At 42.9% G+C, this 24967-nt stretch overlaps 1 protein-coding gene across 3 annotated transcripts in view; it reads right to left on the reverse strand.

Annotated features, from left to right (window-relative positions):
- The window catches only part of ACER3 (alkaline ceramidase 3), a 67527-nt gene that overhangs the window by 17015 nt on the left and 25545 nt on the right, over positions 1–24967 (reverse strand). For all 3 annotated transcript variants that reach the window (XR_013956456.1, XM_080613740.1, XM_080613739.1), the window contains exons 2-6: positions 24062–24172; positions 14441–14493; positions 12793–12845; positions 10343–10424; positions 8806–8841 (exon numbers count right to left, since the gene is read on the reverse strand). Coding sequence is in view for 2 of the 3 variants with exons in the window: in XM_080613740.1 (XP_080469866.1) it covers positions 8806–8841; positions 10343–10424; positions 12793–12845; positions 14441–14493; positions 24062–24172 (335 nt within the window). In the remaining variant the exon portion in view is untranslated. The remainder of the gene's footprint in view (positions 1–8805; positions 8842–10342; positions 10425–12792; positions 12846–14440; positions 14494–24061; positions 24173–24967) is intronic.

The raw sequence follows: 24967 nt of genomic DNA on the forward strand, positions 1-24967 counted from the left end.
AGTTAGGGTTGGAAAGGACCTTAAGATCATTCAGTTCCAACCCCCTGCCATGGGCAGGGACGCCTCACACTAAACCATGGCACCCAAGGCCTCATCCAACCTGGCCTTGAACACTGCCAGGGATGGAGCATTCACAACCTCCCTGGGCAACCCATTCCAGTGCCTCAGCACCCTCACAGTAAAGAATTTCTTCCTTAGATCCAATCTAAACTTCCCCTGTTTCAGTTTGAACCCGTTACCCCTTGTCCTGTCACTACAGTCTCTGATGAAGAGTCCATCCCCAGCATCCCTGTAGGCTCCCTTCAGACACTGGAAGCTGCTCTGAGGTCTCCACGCAGCTTCTCTTCTCCAGGCTCAACAGCCCCAACTTTCTCAGCCTGGCTCCATACGGGAGGTGCTCCAGTCCCTGAGCATCCTCGTGGCCTCCTCTGGACTTGTTCCAACAGTTCCATGTCCTTTTTATGTTGAGGACACCAGAACTGCACACAATGCTCCAAGTGAGGTCTCCCGAGAGCAGAGCAGAGGGGCAGGATCACCTCCTTCGACCTGCTGGTCACACTCCTCTTGATGCAGCCCAGGATACGGTTGCTTTCTGGGCTGCGAGTGCACACTGCAGCCGGCTCATGTTCATTTTCTCATCAACCAACACCCCCAAGTCCTTCTCTGCAGGGCTGCTCTGAATCTCTTCTCTGCCCAACCTGTAGCCGTGCCTGGGATTGCTCCAACCCAGGTGCAGGAGCTTGCACTTGGCATGGTTGAACTTCATTACAGAATGTTAGGATTCAACCTACATAGCGGGAAGGCTGCATGCTCTGAAAAGATCCATGAGCAAGATCCGACTCACTGCAGGCTTGATGAATATGAATGTAATCACCTAATTTATACAAAAAGTCAAAGTTACCATTTATTTTCTGCCTCGTGATCTTTAGATCACTCTCCTGTTGTTATTCACAAGCTTAGGATCCCCACAGCACCACCTACAAGACGTACAGACTATAGACAAGACATGGTCCATCACGCCTGAAAAGTGATGCAGAAGCCACTGCAGCAAGGGAGGGTTTTCAGACACTGGTGACATTAAATTACACTCCAGGCCTTTTACCCTGGCCACTGTTTTCTCCCTGCCAAATCCAGTTTGTTCCAAGCAGCTGTGCCCTGCTCTTTGCCTCTCTGCAGTAGCCCACAAGCTGCTCGCTGTTCTTCGCTTCCCTGTTCACTGACTTTCCTGTCTCACTTTGCTTTTAGTTGACTCCTATCAAATGCTGCCTTGTTTTATATGAAACAGAAAAATGCTATTTGCTGCCTGTTTTTAAAAGCCACTAAACCTCAGAGTGGTGTTTACAAACCAGTGTTCTTACCTTGCTGTATTGACCTCTTGTACTTTTTCTTCTCTTAGACTACACTGTCTTCAAGCCAATGCCTACCTTACTCTGCTGTAACCAGGGCATTCAGCTATTTCTATCCTGCAAGCACATGCACGTGTCCACTCATCCAATATAAAATAGATAGCTGTAATAACACAAAGTGAAACCTACTTTTCAAGAGCCCATAAAAGCAAATTTTCAACTTCCTTTTAGCTTTAAGGATGAGGTTCATAGCACACACTGTATTATCAGTGCATCTATCCAGAACAAGACAGACAACAGAGCCCTTGTGTTTGACAACAGGTGAAAATAAGCCCCAATACTGACTATGAAAAAGTCATTCAGCACATTTGCATTGAGAGTGAAATCAAATCATTTCAGTAACTAAAGTGCTGCTGCTGTGTGTTCTGCTCTGTAGAGCTAAACAAAGCTCAACTATTTGAAAGGCAAATTGGTTTTGGCTTATACTTTAAACAAAACTGGTGGCTAATGCCAGTCCCCTTGCTGGGGTGCAGCACATAAATCAGGACAAACTCAAACAAAACCTGCTATGCACAGCCCGAGTACCAAGTGCTCATCAGTCCCAGGTAGACAGGGGACTGCTCAAGTGTGCTAGGATGTCATTCTTCATCATTATGCCTCAAAAGACCCCACCATATAACAAATACAGACTAAACTTAACAGTTCAATGCCATTTACTTCCTCAGGCTCATTTGAAACAGCCTGTTTCATTTTCCTAATCAAAACCAGTCATTTATTCTAAGAGAGGGGTCACACAGAGGAAGAAACTCAATAGAAAGGCTCCTCCGGAACTCAAATCACAGTTTGATGCCCTTTCCTTGCTCATCTCCTCCTTCTTCCAGTTTCCATTGCTAAAATGCTCTCCTGCAGCAAAGAGAGAGGAAAAACCTACCTACGAAGAGAAATATCTCTCCTACTCATCAGGGGTCTGACCACCCTCAGGCTTTTATCCAGTTTACTCTCAGCTTCTTTGTAAAAGGAGTTAGTGTCAAACCATGCCTAGAGAAACAGGACCTACAGGCCTGCAACACAGGCTAAAAATGCTGTAGTTTTGCAGTTATCAGAGCAATAGCTAAGAAAAGCTTTCTTTGCGATGCCTGTGGCTTGGTGTCTCCTAGTGAGCTGCTTAATGGCCTGCAGAAGAGGACAGTCTGCATGGAAGGAGGAAGGGAACAACGTAAAATAGAACCTTGGAGTGACTGAATTAAAACATGCCCACAGCTGACACTTCCATCTCTTGCCTTTTCCGCTCCCCCACACAAACAGGTTGTTACCAGTAAAACACAGTCGTCTTTAAAAGCCTGTGAAAGACTGGAACAACAAAGCGTTCCGCTCCGCAGGCTCCAACCCTCCTCTTCACACTGAAGGCAACGAGCACCGAGGTGGTGTTGCGGTGATAAGCAGAGGCTGGAGCTGCGTGGCTGCTTACTGAAAGCCTGTAAACCAAGAGCTACACAACTTAGTTTAGACTTCAGGGAACAGTGCTGCTTCTTTACTCCTTTACCACCCGTGGATTCACTATTTTCATCATGGCAGAAGTTTGTAAGGTGTTCTCCATCCACCCCATTTAAGTAGAAAATGAAGATTCTACCTTATTCAAGTTGACTCGGATTTTTCAATTCCTTTACCTCCCTTTTGTTCTTCTTCTTTAACTAACACATCACTTAAGTGACAGATGAAAACCCAGAGAAGTTTTGTGCTATTTTGTCTCACAGTGCCTTTTAACCTGTAAGCCAAAAGAACACCCTTACACTACAATGGAAACAAAAGGAAACAGCAGAATCGCATCATCTTTTGTTATCACTAGACAGCTCCCTCTTTGCTGTTTAAGATGCAAACACGGCTGCTTGTATTTCAGCTTTGAAGCCTGTATCTTTGCAATGGGGAAAAAACATTAATACACAATGGATTTACCTGATAAAAGGGCCAAATATGAAGAACATCCTGCTAATCCACAAATGGGAAAGAAGCCTTTCAGGACTCAGTGTCTGACAGCGTTTTTGATGTGGAGGCAGTTAAACAAATCACGTAGATTCACTTCTTATATCAGCTGGAGGCAAGGTCGGTACTCCACACTGGAGTGAGCACATAAAACTGGTTCTTCATCTACCCTTCTAGTACAGAAAGCTGCAATAACCTGTTATTTCCACTTCTTTGCTTCCTCTCTTCCTGGCCTTCTGCCCATCTTTGGTTAATAAAGTCAATTTATCAGCCTCGAATATTAGTGTACACACTGGGAACCACACTGAGAGATTTTGGGTTCTTGGCAAGCACTGCTTATCTATTAATATACCAACCAGCTATCAAAATACAGTCAGCCTAAGGACTTGGAGGTGGAAACTGTATTTGCAAGTTACAATGAAGAAAACAGACTTCTACATGTTCTTAGACTTCTGAGAGAAGGAATGACAATCCCCATGATGACACTGAAACACTCAGCATAGCTGCAGCTGTTTAGTACCACACATTGCTTTGACAGCTCCTGAATGAACTAATTCAGATCCACTTTAGTTGGTCCTGCTTAGATGCACGTACATGATGGCAAAGCAACACGCTGCATGATACACAGCAGCTCACCAGAGCTTCTGAGTCAGTCTGCAGGGACGAACTGAGCTTGTAGAGCTGATCCTTTGCAGAGTCTGAACATCCTTCCACATTCCCTAAGCTATTGTGCAGATAGAAGCACTAGCCAGGATGAAAGCTGTACTGGAAGACATTCCCAAACAAGCTGTGTAACAGAGCATCACTCAAATTGGTTTTATACATGGTCTTCAGCAGGACAATGCCTAAGCAGAAAACCTCTGTGGTGAAGACGTGCCCTGAAAAGGTCACTTCTAACAGACTGCTTGGCAACCTGAACATGTAGTAAGAATGAACACCAAAAGGCAAAATACATTACAGCACAAGCCTACAACTCACTGTTGTCTTAGCAGCAGGAGGGACTCTGGAGAGCTGTAGGACACAGAGATTCCCAAAAATTGGGAGTCCCGTGAATCTGAACAAGTTGTGCCTTGACATAACATATTCTTCATGCAGTTTTAGGCTCCTGTATCTATTTCAACACACACTTTGCGTTGTGATTTGACTTCCTTCTTTGCATTTAGAATCATAGAATAGTTAGGGTTGGAAAGGACCTTAAGATCATCCAGTTCCAACCCCCCTGCCATGGGCAGGGACACCTCACACTAAACCATGGCACCCAAGGCCTCATCCAACCTGACCTTGAACACCGCCAAGGATGGAACATTCACAACCTCCCTGGGCAACCCATTCCAGTGCCTCAGCACCCTCACAGTAAAGAATTTCTTCCTTAGATCCAATCTAAACTTCCCCTGTTTCAGTTTGAACCCGTTACCCCTTGTCCTGTCACTACAGTCCCTAATGAAGAGTCCATCCCCAGCATCCTTGTAGCCCCCTTCAGATACTGGAAGGCTGCTATGAGGTCTCCACGCAGCTTCTCTTCTCCAGGCTGAACAGCCCCAACTTTCTCAGCCTGTCTTCATACAGGAGCTGCTCCAGCCCCTGATCATCCTCGTGGCCTCCTCTGGACTTGTTCCAACAGCTCCATGTCCTTTTTATGTTGAGGACACCAGAACTGCACACAATGCTCCAAGTGAGTACATTTAAAACACCTAAGGAGAACAACTCTATTAATTTTTGTATTGAGGCAAATGAAATACCTTTTGCTCCCCTCAAGTCACATAAAATTGCTAAATGCAATACTTGCATTTTACTTTCTAGCAGAACATTCACTGGCCATATTACTATGCTGTGATCAGCAAACCCTGAGACTGCCTTCCTCCCTCCTTTGGGGATCTGTGTGCAGTTTAGAACAAGAATAGCTGGTGTTTGCTCATCAGTGCACAGTCTTCCATTTCATCATCCTTATCCTCAGGGTCCTTCCAGTTATTTCTTCACCTCCTGCTATGTACTCAGTGATGCCTTTGACCTTGGTATCATCACAAATATCATCAGTACACGCCTCAGTTTTTCATGGTATGGGTTGTTAAATACAAACAGTCCCACCAGTGATCCCGAGACAGTCCAGACTGAGCCTGCCTTCCATCATCTCCTTTAGCCATCTTCCACCAGTCACTCCCTTCCCCTATTTGCAATTCTCATGCTGATCTACTTCTCCAGCTCACTGGAGTTTCTCATGGGACACCGCTTCTAGAATGGCTACACAAAAGACATCTTTTAAATCACATCTAATGTAGAAGAAACAACTATTTAATCTCATTTTCTATTTACCTTTTAATTATCTCTTGGCTCAAAAACTGCTTCAAACTCTTGCAGCAGATGACTACGCAAATAAAACGGGCTTTTAGGTCTGTTGCATTATTCACGTAGCCAAATGAATGAGGTTTTTGATCTCCGCAAGTGTACAGCCAGCATATGGTATGCAGCCACTAAACAAATCAGGATGGAAACCAGTGCTTTGTAGGTGGCAGCTTTCTAGGCCGTATCATATTAGAAAGAAGGCTACTTGTAAGACTTGAGTCTAAAAGTTGAACTGCCAGGGTAATTTCTTCTTGTTCCAGGGCAATTTGATATATAAGTGTTCACAAACTGTGTAGACGAGGCCCTCAGTGCCATGGGTTAGTGGTGGCCTTGGCAGTGCTGGAATGAAAGTCGAACTTGATGATCTTAAAGGTCTTTTCCAGCCCAGCCGATTCTATGATCTGTGTGTCTATGGATCACTCCGCACCAGCAGCCATTCTTCCCCCACCCCTCTCCTTGTATCAGCACAAATACACACGCAGTAAACAGGGATGAGCAACTAATCTGATTTACAACTAATTCCGAGGAGAGTTTGAGCCTGCTGAGTTCCCAAATCGAATTCCCCTCAGAAAGTCAATCCGTGTGCCAGATGGGAAGGAGGGAAGGCAGAGGCGTAGCTGCTTTCTTTGACAATGATGCTGGCTTAAGTACAACTAGAAAACTGGGATGTAGGGTTGTTCAGCACCATGGAAATTAGGTAATAACAGTGCTCTAGCCTAGAGATTTTGACATAAACAAGACAATACATGCTTGTAAAGGCCACTGCTATCTTTCATTTAACTGATGAGGTGGCAAAAAATACCACATCGGTTGTCAGGCAGAGAAATGTTTTTTTTTTCCCCCTTCTAATGACGTGTAGCCTCCAACAGACCAAATTATGCATCTCACGCCTCCTATGGTTAAAGCATTAAGGCCCTTACAGATCTGCAATATGTGGATGGAGGTGAAGAAGCTGGTGTGTGTTGCCACTGTGCCATGAATAACAAACCAAACTCCCCTTCATGCCTGCTGGCAGTAAGCAATTTATGAGCCTAAATTGGGAAGGAAAATAGAAAGTAATTCACTGAGAAATAAGGCTTGGAACCTGGCTGTTAAATATAACAGACTCCTTTTCCATTCTTATTGCTCGCTTTTCTGGAGGAAAAAACCACCCCACACTGAAACAAAGAACAATATAAAGCTGTCCATGTAGTTACTCCCCTTTCTGCGAGGCTGACAAATGGTGATGATCACAGACAAATACCTAAAGGAATCAACTTCTGCTTTCCAATACAGTTAGGGACCGAGACTGTGATTTAAACTATGATTGCACGAGCATATTTAACTTTACTTCAAGGCCATGAGAGACAATCAGCTGGGAAATACTTAGTGAAATTACATTGATTTTCTTTTTTAATGCACTCTCAAATAAAGGATAAGTATGAAGAAAAGAACCTTGCTTAGTTGGGCAGAGAAATGGTTCCTCTGGATTTATGATGTATTTGGCAAAGAGTGTGAAAAAACCCCATGAGTGCAGTACTTGAACGTTTGGAATGGGGCCACAACTGTATGTTCTCCATAAAAATCAATTTGGAAAGAGTTGTTGTAAAAAGTCCAGCACTTTTATGGGTCTAAATCTTTTCTACATTGATTCCTCATGTATAAATCATATCAGGGAATTCATGCACTGAACCTAATAGAAACCAGATGCAAAAAATTAAAGGTCTGGGTCAGCAGTTTAAAGCTTCCCCTATTTCCCTCTTTCCGCACAAGTCACACGGCCAGATTGGACGGGACTTGGAGCAACCTGGTCTAGTGGAAGGTGTTCCCTGCCCATGACAGGGGAGTTGGAACTGGATGATCTTAAGGTCCTTTCCAACCCTAACTATTCTATGATCTATCATCCCTGAATCTATAATGTGGGACAAGAGCTATGCCAATGCATCAGTGCAGTGAAGCTGTGATGTATTTATTGCCATAAACACAGACTGAGTAGAGAACTGATTAAAGAAATAAAAGTCCAGTATCAGCAATAAATTCTGCCATCGTAGTTAACAAAATCAAGTTACTTCATTCAAAACCAGTTATAACCAGCTTAGTGAAAGCATCAGCAATTGCTGCTTTCACCCCAGCCTGTATCTTCCTGTTGGAAATACAAGTAGAGGGAAAGAACAGAAAGGATTTCATTAACATTAGCAAAAACCCCTGTGAGTTTCTCTTTTTATCTATAGGTACAGTAACAATTCATGTCTCTAGGAGAGATTTTTTTGGAGCAGCTTGGAATTTATTATCAGAAGATTCGTTTTATTCCTCTGTGCTTCACTAATCCACCAACAGGAACCACATATCAGTTTTACAGCTGCTGATGCAGCAGGTACACTTTGACAAGAGATGGCACTACTGATTTCAGACATTAAGGCTTTAAAGCTCTGTCCTGCAAAGAGCTCAGGGCTTTTGCTTGGTAGTTTTTCAGCTGTTATCCCTAATCAAAATGTCATAAATGAGGGAAAACTGCTCATGGCATGCATAAGTGAGCGTGATTTCTAACCTCCTGTGAAGAGGCAAGTCATATAAGTCCTATCTCCACAGGCAGCGAATGCATATTAATACTCTTAGGCTGCTATAAAAGGAACCGGCACCGAATATGCCATTAAGCAAGCAAGACCATAACAACCAGTCTGCTCCATAACCCTAGAAGACATTCTGTGTTTAAATTCAGCTTGAATTTACACAATATAAAATGGAGTAGTTAAAGAGACCCCAAACTACTATGTTAAAACGGAGAGAAGCACATGGTGCTGTCACCCAAACCATGTTAGAAAGTCAGGTCATAGTTTGCCAGCAGCTGCTAATGGAAAGCAGTGGATAAGGATTCATCAAACCCTCCCTCTTATGCACACCATTGCCCATAGTGAGGGTCACCTCATTGCACTTGCCACTGATGAAACCCACATGGAATATTAGGTCAAATGCTAAATCACAACATGCATTAAACCATTCCAGTTTTACAGGTCACCAAGTGAAGGGATGGCAACATGACAGGCAGCAGTAAAACACAAACCGTGTTTGCCTTCCATCTTCAGGTACAAACTCATGTAAAACACCCCAGTAAAACCCAGTTTAAAACCCAGGATAGGTCCTCCAACAGAGCAAGATTTACCTGATGGAATACAGGCTCTTTCAAATTCAAGTAAACCTGGAAAGATTTAAAAGAGAAGTCATTTACAACAGAGAACAGCATAACATTAATCTAAATACTGCCAAGACTTGTTCTGTTAGAATCAAGACAAAAGTGCCGATACATGCACCATAAAAGTTGCTTAAACATAGTTTCCTCTGGCAAAACCTGAGGGTTTAATTGTGGAATGATTTTAAATTAAAGAGCACAAACAGAAACATTAACATCTAGAATCAACTCATTTAATACGAGTCGCAACACACATAAAATTAAGATGCAGGAATTACCAGTCTCAATATGCACTGCAAGAAGCAACTGTACTCTAATTTGAATTGCTATTATTCATGGGGTTTGACAATGCTTTAGAATTTCATCAATTCATTTTACAAAACAGCTTTTCCTACTGTTAATGCAGTACATTTCATTCTTGCTTTGGAAGAGAGAAGAGCACTGGACCTTCAGCACAACATACCGTAAGTGTAAAACATCTTAGGAGGTAGAGAACAGCATTTTGATGGCATAAATGACCTATTATAATACTTCTTATTTAAAAATTGGCTATCAATACACATAACAAAGGAAATTCCATCTGTGGCTGACAGCAATAAACTCGGTTTAGTCATAAAGGGAACACACAGCACTGGGAAAGGGAATCAAGTCACGACAGTTTGAATTATTCTGATTTAACAGCTCTGTTCCTTTCTTATTCTGGCTGCTGTTTTAAACCACCACTCAATAGCCTGGACTGTGTATCACCTTTTGCAGTCTGTTGAACAGGATTATTCTCATTTCAGTAAATGAATTAAAGACAGGGAAGATGAGGAATGCAGCTTGTCCAAGGTATCATAAGCCAGCAGTGACTGCTTTTCTTACATTCTTATTCTAGCAACTGGATTATTGCTTTTCTTTTTCATTTATTCTATACAGGGTTTAGACAGAAAGGTTTCAGGTTTCTCTCTCTGCTCTGGAGCCAGGCTGAGAGAGCTGGGCTGGGTCAGCCTGGAGAAGAGAAGGCTCCTGAAGGGGAGACCTGAGAGCAGCTCCAGTGCCTAAAGGGGCTGCAGGAAACCTGGAGAGGGGCTTTGGGCAAGGGCCTGTAGGGACAGGCCAAGGGGAATGGCTTTAACCTGCCCGAGGGGAGACTGAGATGAGCTCTTAGGCAGAAGCTCTTCCCTGTGAGGGTGCTGAGGTGCTGGCACAGGGTGCCCAGAGAAGCTGTGGCTGCCCCATCCCTGGCAGTGTTCAAGGCCAGGTTGGACACAGGGGCTTGGAGCAAGCTGCTCTAGTGGAAGGTGTCCCTGCCCGTCACAGGGGTTGGAGCTGGATGAGCTTTAAGGTCCCTTCCAACCCAAACCAGTCTGGGATTCTACAGTTCTCTGAGCAGCACAATTATCCCAACCAAAGAATGATCTGTCCTTCTTGACCAGAGAAGAGATCCAGTGCCACCTTTATAACATTCCTTTAGTGGCAGGAAATCTGTCAAACTACAGCTGGAAATGCCATACTAGAAAATACTTACTATGCTGACTACGAAGCTGTATGTTATTAACAAGAAAAGCAGTGGATAATTGACTGTGTTCTTGTACTTGAAGCATTCATACCTGGAAGAGAATATAAAGAAGAGTGATAACATTCATCTCTTATCATATAAAGGATGCATTTTTCAAGGTATATTCACAAACTTTGTGAGCAAACTGATCCAAATGAATCTTAGGCGCTTAAAGAAACCGTATCTCCTCCAATAAAGGTGTGTCATTTTAAGATAAAAATCCATAATTTTACCAATAAATGTGGTTTTTTTAAACACATCTAATGCAAAGGCCCCAGTAAGCTCATGCATATAGAGTCAGTTGGAAGAGTTTGGGAATCAGAAGCACTTTGAGAAGGCGCTTAAGGGGTGATAATGGATGGCAAATTAGAAATGAGTTTCAAATGCAATATAGCTGCCAAAACCCATCACATCTGTGAGCTAAAGGCACTGTGGGAAAGGGGCTGCCTTACAAAACACTGAACTCCAGAGATCTGTTAAAATGCAGATTGTTTATGGCTTTACCCAGTCACAGTGCAGTAAATCTGCTAGATTGGGTAGTGGTAGAAGTGGAAGGTAGAAGCAGCTAATTGCTGCCAGCATGTAAAACAACTCATTAAAATTAGCTTCACAGTCTTTACACTATGGTTCAGTCACAGTTGTGATGCAATTAGACACACAGACTGCATCTCCATCAGAAAACCACAACAAAAATGACGCGTGAGAAGCACAGGAGCATTAGGACTAGGGGCAAGTGTCTGGGTAACTCCAAGCTACATCCACCCGGTTTATTTCTTTATAAACTTCTATATTTAAGACACCGTTGTGGATGAATAAAAGGAAACAAAGAAAAACTATTAGGAACATCTGGGGGAAAAAAATTATAAGAGCACAATGTGCTACATTGCAGAATGGCTTTGCAAAGCAATGACACAGCTTGAGCGTCAGGAGAACCTTATAGTAGTTGTCCAATATCTAAAGGGGCCACAGGGAAGCTGGAGACTGAGATGAGCTCTTAGGCAGAAGCTCTTCCCTGTGAGGGTGCTGAGGCGCTGGCCCAGGGTGCCCAGAGAAGCTGTGGCTGCCCCATCCCTGGCAGTGTTCAAGGCCAGGATGGACACAGGGGCTTGGAGCAAGCTGCTCCAGTGGAAGGAGTCCCTGCCTGTGGCAGGGGTTGGAACTGGATGAGCTTTAAGGTCCCTTCCAACCCAAACCACCCTGGGATTCTATGTATATCCTGTGCAGAACTACCCCTTCACCTACCTTCAAAGAAAACAAAATGATTATTAAAGGCCTCCCCAACTAAACATTACTTCATTTTCACAACATTTTAATTACAACCAGACATACGCACACAGAATCTTATTAAAGCCATGAATGCAGTTAACAGACTTCATTGCTTTTGAAGATAACAGAGTAACCATTGCACAAAATAAGCATGACTTTCTTATTCTAACAGATCTTTGTAGCCGCTTCTCATCCTTTTCCCCAGTCACATTCAAACCAGACAAAATAAATGCAAAGGCAATTTCAATGCAACAGGGAGCTACAATGGAAGTATTTCCACTAACAGAGGCATTACAATTCTGGTCCAGACTTTGCGCAAGCCATACTAATGTATGAATCACAAACTGATGGGGACTTCCACAGATGCGGGTTTAATCCTACAGCATCCCATCACTACTGCAAGCTCCCAAAGATGCCCCAGTTTTCAATGGCTGAATATTTGCTATGTTCAAAAGCAAAAAGACAATTTTTTCCCTGTCTTTTTTGTCTGCAACAACTTGATTTATGGTTGGGATTTTCCGAGTGACAGAACAAATGATGTTAAATCCAGGCCTTGTAGCAACAGGCAGGAAAAAGCCAACTTACTGTATCTTTGCACTTGCCAAACGCTACATTGCTCCCAAAATGAAATGGGAGAAAACGTCCTGGCACGGCATTAAGCTGTCATGCATGTTCCAAGACACTTTGCTCAAAATATGCACTCAGCTCCTCATAAAACTCTTTCTTCTTTAATTTTCCACATGAGTGGAGAGCAGGTTTAACCAGAAATCTCAGATTTGCATTTGGAGTCAGACTACAGCACAGAAATACAGCTCAAATCCATTCATTCTGGAGGCGCTACTGAAGCTGATTTATTAGGGCTGCTGCTTACACACTAAGTAAGGCTGAGCTCTGGCTGTATACTACAGAAAGTCTTTAACAAGTATTTCTTTTTCCTATTAAACAAATACTGGTAAAACATCACTAAATGAGCAAGAACTAGGACTGAAGCCAGCCTGGTGCTCTACTGGCCAAATCATAATGCTGCAAAACACAGATCTCCCTGAAAGCAGTAGAAGCTTCAGTGTCAGCCTCACTAGACACCAGACTGGGCTTCACAGATACTAAATGGTTACTAGTGTATAAATATTCAGAAAGAAATAACAAGTACTTACAGGCAGTAGACAAACACACAACAACTGTATATCATTGGCAGCTCATCCAACAGCTATAAAAAGCAGAGACATCAAAACATGAAAAGTACTTTTAACTTACAGTAAATTCATTAAGGAGAGAGAAGTCTAAAGAAAATAGGAGTTTTTAAGTCATTTGGAGAGGGACTCTTCATCGGGGACTGCAGTGATAGGACAAGGGGTGATGGGTTCAACTGAAACAGGGGAAGTTCAGGTTAGGTATAAGGAAGAAGCTCTTCCCTGTGAGGGTGCTGAGGCACTGGCACAGGGTGCCCAGAGAAGCTGTGGCTGCCCCATCCCTGGCAGTGTTCAAGGCCAGGTTGGACAGAGCCTTGGGTGCCATGGTTTAGTGTGAGGTGTTCCTGCACATGGCAGGGGGTTGGAACTGGATGATCTTGAGGTCCTTTGCAACCCAAACCGTTCTATGATTCTATATCCACCTTCTCAACTGTACTTCAAATCCAATCCAACTGAAAGCTCCTGCATTAATAAGCTTATTACCCTAAATCTTTTGCATATGATGTCTCATAAAAAGTCCACCCTTCAAAGGATCATGCCATTTGTACTGTTCATACCTCCTAAAACATTGGTAAGAATTAGTTTTGGGAAGTCAGCCTAGATAAACCTGCTCAATACAAGCAGCAGCATCTTCTTGCTTCTATGCAAACTTCACAGAGAAACTGAAATGCACTTTTCCCATACGATAAAATAGAACTTTAGGCCCTCAGGGAAGTATGTTGTGATGTGCTTGCATGTTTACTTCCTGATTTCGGAACTTTATTACATTGTGTTAATTCAGAGACAGGGTTTTGAGAATTTAGGTGAGCTCTTCGGCAGAAGCTCTTCCCTGTGAGGGTGCTGAGGCGCTGGCACAGGGTGCCCAGAGAAGCTGTGGCTGCCCCATCCCTGGCAGTGTTCAAGGCCAGGTTGGACACAGGGGCTTGGAGCAAGCTGCTCTAGTGGAAGGTGTCCCTGCCCGTGGCAGGAGGTTGGAACTGGATGAGCTTTAATGTCCCTTCCAACCCAAACCAGTCTGGGATTTCCATTTACTATGGGGGAAGCAGAGACTACCAGCACACACTTCTGAATGTAGGCTTCTTAGTTTTGAACTTTGATTCAAAGATCAGTTTCCTTTATCTTCTCAAACCTAAACCAGAACCGGCCTCCTTGTGTCCCTTTAGAATGGCTTGTACTTGAGAATAGGAAAGAGAGGAAGACTCAGCTGTTGCTATTCAGAAGACACTGATTTCACTATTAATGTTACAGGTACATCTAGATTAGTAGAACACATAATAGAAAACATTAAGATGAAAAAAAGGGATGCAATAACTAGCAATAACTCTAGTCTTATTAACCCACAGTTGTGTGAAAAGATAGTATAACTTCCCAAAGGACCAAGTGTCTTCTACCAACGTAAGTAATTGCTTATAACTCCTATTTTAGGGTTTATATTTCCGTGTATCTATTGACGGAAAACAAGACCTGTGCTACTCCTGTTGACAGCAGGAGCCATGTACAATGATACTTACGGTAGATTAACTCTTGCTGTATGAGTTTCATTTAGACAATAATGTGACTTTATAGGTAGATACATACATAAAGTGATTCTCAGCTATTTATCAATACTCACCTGCATTTCATACTTCAGGGTCATGTGGAAGCACCAAGATCCCAGTCCCACAGCTGAAAACAAATAAAAGCTATGGTTAACATAAAAGTCTATATGGAAATCTTTGCAGTACATTAATTTCAATGCATAAACCTTACTGGGGAAAAAAAAACCCATTAGAACATCAGCATCCCATTTCAGGGACAACCCCCCAGTTTTCTCCAGCCTTCTACTTTACATTTCAGTAACCCGTAACGTCCTTGAATTTATGGGGTTCTCAATACTGTCCCCTATGAATCTCAATGAGGACAGAAGCAGAGGGAACCCAGAATGAATGGGACATCACTATTCCATTTCTCTTTCAAGTACATCAAGATTTATCTGTCTTAATCCTTCTATAAAGCAAAGCATCACTCAACTGCTAATACTGCTGAAAGCCTGTGATATTTCTGCTTATTGTCCAGATTGAAAAGGTACATTTTACAAGGGGCTTCTCATCAGCTCTAGAAGCAGAAATTAGTTGCTGCTGGAACTCAGAACTAGAAGGTCAGGGTAAACAGATAAAGCTCACACAGCAGGGATTCATTGCATGAAATGAGATCACCATTCCCAAGCCGCCTGCTTGGAAGCTCACCCTTCTGTGTAATGATGTTCATTGACTTGAAATAGTTGATTTTTAAACTCTGGATTTGCTTCTGAAGTTAATTTATGAGATATACACTTTGCCTATACACAGCTTTTTCAGTCAGACAAGGACAATGCTTCTTGGAAGTTATTTCACTGTTCGGAGCAAAGCCGGTCGAGCAGTTAATGCATCATTCATCACCTGGAAATGTTATCAGTGAAACACTCTCATTAAGCACCAGCTCATTTTTATTTTGCAAGAACAAGTCCATTAATATGATGTCTTGTCGTCCTTCAAGAAATTATGTTTTACCTCAGACTGCTTTCAGAGAAAGCCAAGTCATTTGCACTCAAGCCTCGATCATTGAGTAGTGCTGCTGTGCTGCAAGAGCTGAACTTTGTCTACACAAGGCAGTGAGATCTCACTGATGCCTTTATAGACTTACTGAATACTTCCCTGGAAGCTGAAGGCCAGGGTGGACAGGGCTTGGAGCAACCTAGTCTAGCAGGTGTCCCTGCCCATGGCAGGAGGTTGGAACTGGATGAGCTAGAGCTTATCCAACCCAAACCAGCCTGGGATTCTATAACTCACTCTAATGACTCTGCATTCTCTACAGGATTCCCAAGACAGTTCATCAGACATCTTTGGAGATGGTTCTTTGGATGCAATTAGACTAGAATTGTGATTACTACATGTAGTCAATGAAATGAAATACCTAAGCATGTAACTTTACTGACACAGTGACATTTACACGTGTATTGCCAAATACATTAATGTCTTTAATTCTCTGGGAAAAATAAGCATGGCTGTCTACCAGAACATAAATCACCATAGTGGAAGGTGTCCCTGCCCATGCCAGAGGGTTGGAACTGGATCAGCTTTAAGGTCCCTTCCCACACAAACCATTCTATGACTCCAATGATTATTCATCAGATGACACTCTCCCTCTCAAGACTGCACAGACAACACCTCCTCAAACACTACTGCGGTAACTATGCACAACAGCATCTCTTTGAAGAAATGGTTTACATGAAGACTAAGGAATTAAACATGATTCTTTCCGTATCTCATTTATACCTGCTTACTGCAAAGGCACAACTTATAAACGTTTTACAACTAGACACTAAATGAGCTAAGAACCACATTTCTCATTAGCAGATGTTATATCTTAACATGGAACTGTGCGAAAAGCTTTGTGAACCTGTTCCAAAAGGAGGAAGAAAAGAAACTGCACTAAGAGATGAAGTGCAGCAGCTGAAGCATATGACATATTCTGCTTCACTAACATCACTATATAACTGGTGAACTTCAGCAGAAGGGAGCTGATACCTAATACTGCACTCACTGGGCCGAGAGCTGTGCTCATCAAAGTTGCTGTCTCATGGCTTAACGCACCATGGTTCAGTGCTGAGAACATTGCAATGTAAAAAGAAGAAACACCCATCACATGCCAAGGATCACAAGGAAATCTTTATTTTCTCTGCTATACCCACCGCACACTTTTGTCACATATTTTAACTTGTGAATTTAGAAAGGGTTTGACATGTATTTGTCTCCTGTAAATAAGAGGTTAATATTTGAGCTCAATCGTCTTCACATGTAACTTCTACCTCCAGTTCTACAGGAATGCAGCTGCCTTTAGATATACTTCTCATCACATAACTTCAGGATCAAGACATTTCTAAGGAATACTAGAGAAGCTGTAGCTGCCTTATCCTTGGAAGTGTTCTAGGCCAGGTTGGAGGGGGCTTGGAGCAACCTGCTCCAGTGGAAGGTGTCCCTGCCCGTGGCAGGGGGTTGGAACTGGATGAGCTTTAAGGTCCCTTCCAACACAAACCAGTCTGGGATTCTATGATCCTATTAGTATTTACTTCACACAATGAGGTGTTCTACCAGCTTTGTACTTTCCAAAACACTAGTGACCACAATCACTGCAATTACACCACATTTCAATAGACGCAACTTTCCCATACAGCCATCAACAACCCAGCAATAGATTTGCTCCTTCTCTTTCAAGCAGGGCTTAAAGTTTACATTTTAGGTGTTTCCTTTTGCAAAGCAGCTTCACTCACTGAAAGCTGTCAATCAGTTGGGAAGCTTTAACATCACCTGAAGCAATACCATTTCTTTTCTAACTACTGTAACTCACTTTTCATAGGTACTACAAGTCACTCACCCAACCAACACCAACCAACATCTCAAGTTAAGGGGGATACATATAAGTTATGTATTAAGCACAGAATACACATTAAGTCACAGTATTATGAGATCAGAACAGCACTTTAAAAGACAGAAAATGCAAAGTCAGGTTAGCTGCTGTATGTGGACTAACATGGTTCTTTTTGTCCTGCAGCAAATACGATGTGTAGTTACTATCATCAACTTAGTTACTAGTTGATGTAGTTACTATCAGTGATGACATAAAAGCAATGTATCTGCAAACTGTACTTCATACATAGCTATATGGCTGTGCAACACCATCAAAGACTTGAAGGCAATATCCATGCTAGGAATAATCTGATATTATACATGAGATCCAGCTCCAGATATGAACCATAGAAACTCTTTGGATTTGAACCTCAGAAGGACACAAATATCTCCTATGGATTTTTCAATAGTTTTAGGAAGAAGTATCACATAATCAGAGACAGTTCATTTCAGAAGAACTTTGATCCATCAGATTCAAGATTCTTATCATAGGCCTAAAGCCTTTATAGAACAAATACTACTTACGAGGATTTCAGAGATGTGGTTTGAATTTAAACTGTAGAGGTACTGTATGAAAACATTCCAAAGGAAGGATGCTCCAGATCCTAACCTACAAGGATGCTGGGGAGGGACTCTTCATCAGGGACTGTAGTGACAGGACAAGGGGTAACGGGTTCAAACTGAAACAGGGGAAGTTTAGATTGGATATAAGGAAGAAATTCTTTACTGAGAGGGTGGTGAGGCACTGGAATGGGTTGCCCAGGGAGGCTGTGAATGCTCCATCCTTGGTGGTGTTCAAGGCCAGGTTGGATGAGGCCTTGGGTGCCATGGTTTAGTGTGGGGTATCCCTGCCCACAGCAGGGGGCTGGAACTGGATTATCTTAAGGTCCTTTCCAACCCTAACTATTCTATGATTCTATGATTCTATTTAGGCATCTATACATGAACTGGCATTATAAAGAGTAATTCAAATACAAGGGGATGCCAGGATGAGTCAAATGATTCTCTAGGCTTTACTGACTGCAATGGCAGACAGGCCCCTCTGTAGAGACACGTATTTAGGTGTATGAATCCAGAGTTGAATCCTACCTACGGCTTCTTACGGTGGTAGAACTGAAGATCACCACCACCACACTGCATCATAGACGAAGAATGAAACAAGATGAAAAAGCAGAATTAAATGAACAGTTCTTATGGAATGATGATAGTTTGTAATGGTTTCCCTCCACAGCATAAGAGAAGGGAAAGGCCTGGTTACAAGGAAAGTGGAGCACGGCTAGGACTGTTCCCAGACACTGTAACGCAACCCTCTGCGCTTGTGACTTGTCAGAGCAGTCTGTGGTGTGAACGTGGCCCGTGCCAACTTCCCCTGAGCAGCTCCCAGGCACGTCACAGCAGCCAGAAGGCTCCAGGGCCTGTGCCCAGCAGAGAATTTGTATGCAGTCACCTCGCTTTGGAGGCTAAGATGAACAGACACGGGCTGTTCCACGCTGCTTGGCTCCAGCACTCAGGAATGCTCCCAAGCACATCTGATTTACTAACATGGACGTGGCCTAAACACCTTCTCTACAGCTATTAGGTAAGAATAAGGCCATTAACACTGACTGAAGGGCTTCTAATAACTATTTTCCCAGATACAGGGGGTTTCACTAGACATGGAGTAAGTTGTTTATGGCTATGTCTAATGTAGAGAACTTTTTGCATCCTTTTTTTTCCTCCCCTTTGGCACAGCTTGAATGACTGAGCCCTATTGAACAGGCCAAAGAAATAAAAACCAACACAATCCTTCCAGATTCAAGTAAAGTGTCCAAATAAAGTGTCCAAGTAAAGCATCTAATAAAGTACTTAACATCAGCGACTGCTTTTTCTTGTCTTCTTAGGTTCAAAGAACTTACACCCCTTCTCTTTTATAGACACACACACTGTCATGTATATATATACATGTATATAAGTAGCTTTTTCTTAAAATCAAAACTCTTTTATAACACTTCCCAGGACACGAGAAAATGACGTATGGTAGAACCTGATACAATATCACAGCCTCATAGGGTCTGAAGAGTAAGTCTTATGAGGAACAGCTGAGGGACCTGGGGGGTTCATTCTGGAGAAGAGAAGGCTCAGGGGGGACCTGATGGCTCCCTACAAGTGCCTGAGAGGAGGATGGAGCCAGGAGGGGCTGGGCTCTGCTCCCAAGGAACAAGGGATGGGACAAGAGGAACCGGCCTCAAGCTGCACCAGGGCAGGTTTAGATGGAGCTGAGGAACAATTCCTGCCCCAAAGGGTGCTCAGGCATTGGAACAGGCTGCCCAGGGCAGGGCTGCAGGCACCGTCCCTGCAAGGGTTCACACACCGTGGAGACGAGGCCTCAGTGCCATGGGTTAGTGGTGGCCTTGGCAGTGCTGGGGAATGGTTGGACTGGATGAGCTTAAAGGGCTTTTCCAACCTAGTTGATTCTGTTCTATGACAAAATCCAACCCCAACTGCTTATTCTTCAAGGTAATGACAGCCTGATGACTTGTTCCACTTACTTCATGAGATGCAACAAGCCAACTTAATATTCTTCTTCACCATTTATAGGTTAAATAGTAACCTAAAGCTTACAAATCAAATCCAGCTCCTACTGAGTTCATTGACAGCATTCCCTTTGAGCCAAAAAGCAGCAGAAATAAGGGCTGAGACCAGTGGGCTGTATCTCAAAGAATTTGCTGAAAAGTGCAACTCAGTCTCAGCACCAGTACAAACAAGAAATTCATTTCTATAGTTAGTTAGAAATCCCCTTCTTGTCCTGCCAACTTTGGATCTTAGCATATATGAAATGAAATGAAGAGAGCTTCCCGAATGCAAAATGCATTTGGTTCCAAGAGGAAATACATCTCAACAAAAGAAATTGTGGGGTTTAAAGTGAAGCACTGAACACAGCGTGGTAAAAAACAAAGGAATCATAGAATCATAGAATAGTTAAGGTTGGAAAGGACCTTAAGATCATCCAGCTCCAACCCCCTGCCATGGGCACGGACACCTTCCACTAGAGCAAGGTGCTCCAAGCCCCATCCAACCCAGCCTTGAACACTGCCAGGGATGGAGCATTCACAACTTCCCTGGGCACCCTGTGCCAGCGCCTCAGCACCCTCACAGTAAAGAACTTATTCCTTTTATCCAACCTGAACTTCCCGTTTCAGTTTGAACCCATCACCCCTTGTCCTATCGTTACAGTCCCTGATGAAGAGTCCCTCCCCAGCATCCTTGTAGCCCCCTTCAGACACTGGAAGCTGCTCTGAGGTCTCCACGCAGCTTCTCTTCTCCAGGCTCAACAGCCCCAACTTTCTTAGAATTTAAGTTAATGTTAAATTCACTGTTCCTTTCCAGATTAAATCTCCCCTTGGTTTGTTACAAATTAAGTCAGCAGAGTGAAATCTGTTAAGAAATCAAATTACTCTAAGGGAAAGAATTCTCTCTGGTACTTTCTTACAAAAAGCAATTCTTCTACACTTGTTCCATCTCCACTTCAGCATGCCCCTCATTCAGTCACATGCACAGAAAGCATACCAATGTTCAAGGCACATTTCAACTCTGTTTCAAGTTCTCTTTATCTTCATATTTGCTGCTTATATTCTGTAGTAGAACAAATGTGAAGAGGTTTGTGATTCCAAACCATCCTGCTCCTGGTTTTCACTGAGCAACTATAAAGCTTTGTCTATTCCTTTACATCTTTCAACTGCTATGAACACTAGGAATAGTGAAGCAGAGGCAAAACAGAAGAGAAATGTTCTTGGGAGCAACCTTTGATGTTCCAACCTATGAGATGAAAATCAAATCATGCAAGCATTCATCACTTCGGACAGGAGTCAAAGGCATCCCAGGCCCAGATAGCAGAGCTCAGCTGGAACTCAGGACTGCCCTCCAGTACTGCTGTCAAATACACAGGCTGAGCTCCCCTTCATGGACACAAAGAGCAGTATAAAACTGAATGAAGTCCATGGTATTTATTGTGATCACTCATACCTTTGGGGTTGTTTTCCACACATTAAACAGTATATGAGAAATGTCCACTCAAGCCAGTCTTGCTGTGACAGCCTGACACTCGGGTCAGACAGCAGCACACTTTATCCATCACAACGTGTCACTGACAGAGGCAGCAACAAGCTACAGGGAGGACTGAGTCTCAGACACAGAGTTTTACATGTTTGCATTTGACCTCATAGCAGCCTTCCAGTATCAGAAGGGGCCTACAAGGATGCTGGAGAGGGACTCTTCATCAGGGACTGTAGCGATAGGACAAGGGGTGATGGGTTCAAACTGAAACAGAGGAAGTTCAGGTTAGATATAAGGAATAAGTTCTTTACTGTGATGGTGGTGAGGCATTGGAACAAGTTGTTCAAAGAAGTGGTGAATGCTCCATCCCTGGTGGTGTTCAAGGCCAAGTTGGACAGAGCCATGGGCAGCATGGTCTAGTGTTGGGGTGGAACTGGATGGCAGGGGGATGGAACTGGATGATCTTAAGGTCCTTTCCAGCCTAAACTATTCCATGATTCTCTGATTTATTTGCATTAATTTATAAAGAACAGCAAAATGGGATACTGCGATGCAAAAAAGTCAACTTCAGCAAATGCTGACACACTGTTTTTTTCCTCTGTCTTTTTAGAAGTAAACCTCAACCATCAAGAATTCCTGCTGCCAAACTGTTTTCTCCTAAGACAAAAATGAAAAATTACTCAAACCCATAAAAAGCCTACAAATGGTTATTTGGAAAGCGTTCAGACACATCCAAAGCTGTACATTGCTGCTGCTTCTCTTTCACACATCAGCAAAGCTGACACTAACTAAGAAACCATGAAGTTGTACCTAGTGTATGTTACAGTTTAATTGGCGTCAAGGATACATTTAGCATATGGATATGTGGTTTTCAACAGTGTTTGTCTAAATACGTAAGCGTGCCATTCTTAAAAGTAGCATTTCTACCATAGTGATAGCATGTCAACTGTAGCGGGACTGTAGTGATAGGACAAGGGGTAACGGGTTCAAACTGAAACAGGGGAAGTTTAGATTGGATATAAGGAGGAAGTTCTTTACTGTGAGGGTGGTGAGGCATTGGAATGGGTTGCCCAGGGAGGCTGTGAATGCTCCATCCCTGGCAGTGTTCAAGGCCAGGTTGGACAGAGCCTTGGGTGCCATGGTTTAGTGTGAGGTGTCCCTGCCCATGGCAGGGGGGTTGGAATTGGATGATCTTAAGGTCCTTTCCAACCCAAACCATTCTGTGATTCTATGATTTACTATAAATCATTGAAGACTGGGAAGGATTTATCTCTCCACAGAGATAAGAGGTATAGCAAACACAGAAACCCTGTGAAACACAGGAATTCTGTGAAACCTGCTTTGAGATCCAACTGCCAAATCTGAATCACCTACAAACATCTTTCCTCATAAGGAAAATAACTTCAGGATACATAAGGCCAGGTAAGACGGGGCTTGGAGCAAGCTGCTCTAGTGGAAGGTGTCCCTGCCCATGGCAGGGGGCTGGAACTGAATGAGCTTTAAGGCCCCTTCAACCCAAACCAGTCTGGGATTCTATGTATAAGGGAATGTCCTGTGCAGAACCACCCCATCACCTACCTTCAAGAAAAACAAAGTGATTATTAAAGGCCTCCTCAACTAAACTCATTCTTCGCAGCATTTTAATTACTACCAGACATACTGGCAGGGAATCGTGTTAGAGCTATAAATGCAGTATCAGACTTCAGTGCTTTTAAAGATAACGGGGTAACTATTAATGTTTTAAAGAAAGTTGGTTCTTTTCTGGATTTTGCTACTTTAAAGAATAAACTGCCCTTAAGTTCACCTATGCACTAATGTCACATTGTTCTTCCACCCCTGCAGAACTTCCCAGATACAATGGCAGTTCACTGGGTGATACATGCCAAAGAGGAACTGAAAACAAATGCAAACTCATTAAAGAAATCCCTTCCATTTCCCTCAGGATCTCAGCCATTTCTTGTGTTACTGTCCCAAACAAATGTCTCAAAGATATTAATATAGTGTGAAACTGTTTGGAAGTAGGACACACAGGACATCATCTGTAAATGATCAGAAATGGAAGAAGGAAGCTAAGATGCACTGAGAAGGACTTCAAGCCAGAAGAGGATCACTTCAAAATCTCATATAATTATTAAGTGAATTCTGTCTTCATGCTATGTTATTTTTACATGTTCATTACAGGTAGACAGATGTTATTTGCTAAGACAGTAAACATCATCAGTGCATTAAGCTGAGTTCAACAGTCAACATCAAACAGTTAATGTTAATTTAGAAGATCAAGAGAAAACCCAGTTCCTGCTCAGTTTAAGGAGGAACTTGCTGCTTATGCTGCCTGAAACTTCCAAAACCCAAGGAGCAATGGGATACACCATCAAAATTATGCCACAGTGACTGACCAAGGATTTCATTTAGACAACATTTTGGTACATGACATTGTACAAGCCCAAAGAAGTGGTGAATGCTCCATCCCTGGCAGTGTTCAAGGCCAGGCTGGGCAGAGCCTTGGGTGACATGGTCTAGGGTGAGGCATCCCTGCCCAAGGCAGGGGGTTGGAACTGGATGATCTTAAGGTCCTTTCCAACCGAAACCATTCTAGGATTCTATGTTTTCCTAACAAATAGCAATTTTCAGTAAACATTAACAAATATAACAGGAGATTTACATTAAACACATATAGTATTCAGATTTAACTACTTGGTTAATTCCTATTTGGATACTATTCATTGCACATCAGAGCTCTCTTTCTAATGAAACAGCAAATGGAGCTTTACACATACCTGTAAGACACAAATACGCAGCTAAATAGCGTTTTTCAAGGCCATCTTTATGGGTCTGAATTGCACCATAGAGCGGAGGTACAATGAAAATCAGGTTACTCACTGTGTTCCCTGTAAGACAGAAACCAAAAGCAGAGATTTAGAATTGGGTACTATGTACTTTAAATAAATAAAGCTGCATTCACTCATTAAAGAAAGGTTCAACCGTTTTCACCCAGAGAGCTGCACCTTTTCAGATGTTGGTTTTGGCTTTCACACATAACACAAAGTTTAATCTTGGTACAACACATGTAACTACTTAAAGGCTAAAAAACCCTCTAATTCTTCTTTATTCACATCTATGGACAGTAATAAAAACCTCATTTAACTAAAAAGTTTTACTTACACGGCGGTTACTTTCTTGGCAACAGGCAGAAAAATGGGGTTAAACGGACTGCACAGCTCCTGAATTAAACCCCGATCCTTTAAGGAGATAAAAGCCTCAAATAGTTCAAGCCTGGTATTTAAAAGAGTTGTTTGTTTGGCTTTTTTTTCCTTTTCTTAAATCTATTCTTGGAATTCCCTCCTCCACACTCCCTTCAGATACTTTAAGGTCACCAAGTGACTCATTCCCAAATGAAACTGGTTCAAGCTTTACTATTCATGTGGTGGTCACTGCACACACACAGAGCAACTCGAGTGGAATGAACCATCAAAGACCACAGCCTGGAGAGGTGGGTCTGTGCAAACCTCATGGAGTTCAACAAGGCCAAGTGCAAGGTCCTGCCCCAGGGTCGAGGCAATCCCAGCTCAAACACAGGCTGGGGGAGACCGGATGGAGCAGCCTGAGGAGAAGGACTTGGGGGTGTTGGGTGAGGAGAAGCTCCCCATGATCCGGCTTCAGTGAGCGCTTGAGCCCAGAACCCC

The sequence above is a fragment of the Psittacula echo genome (assembly GCF_963264785.1).
Source record: "Psittacula echo genome assembly, chromosome: 3".
NCBI lineage: Eukaryota > Metazoa > Chordata > Aves > Psittaciformes > Psittacidae > Psittacula > Psittacula echo.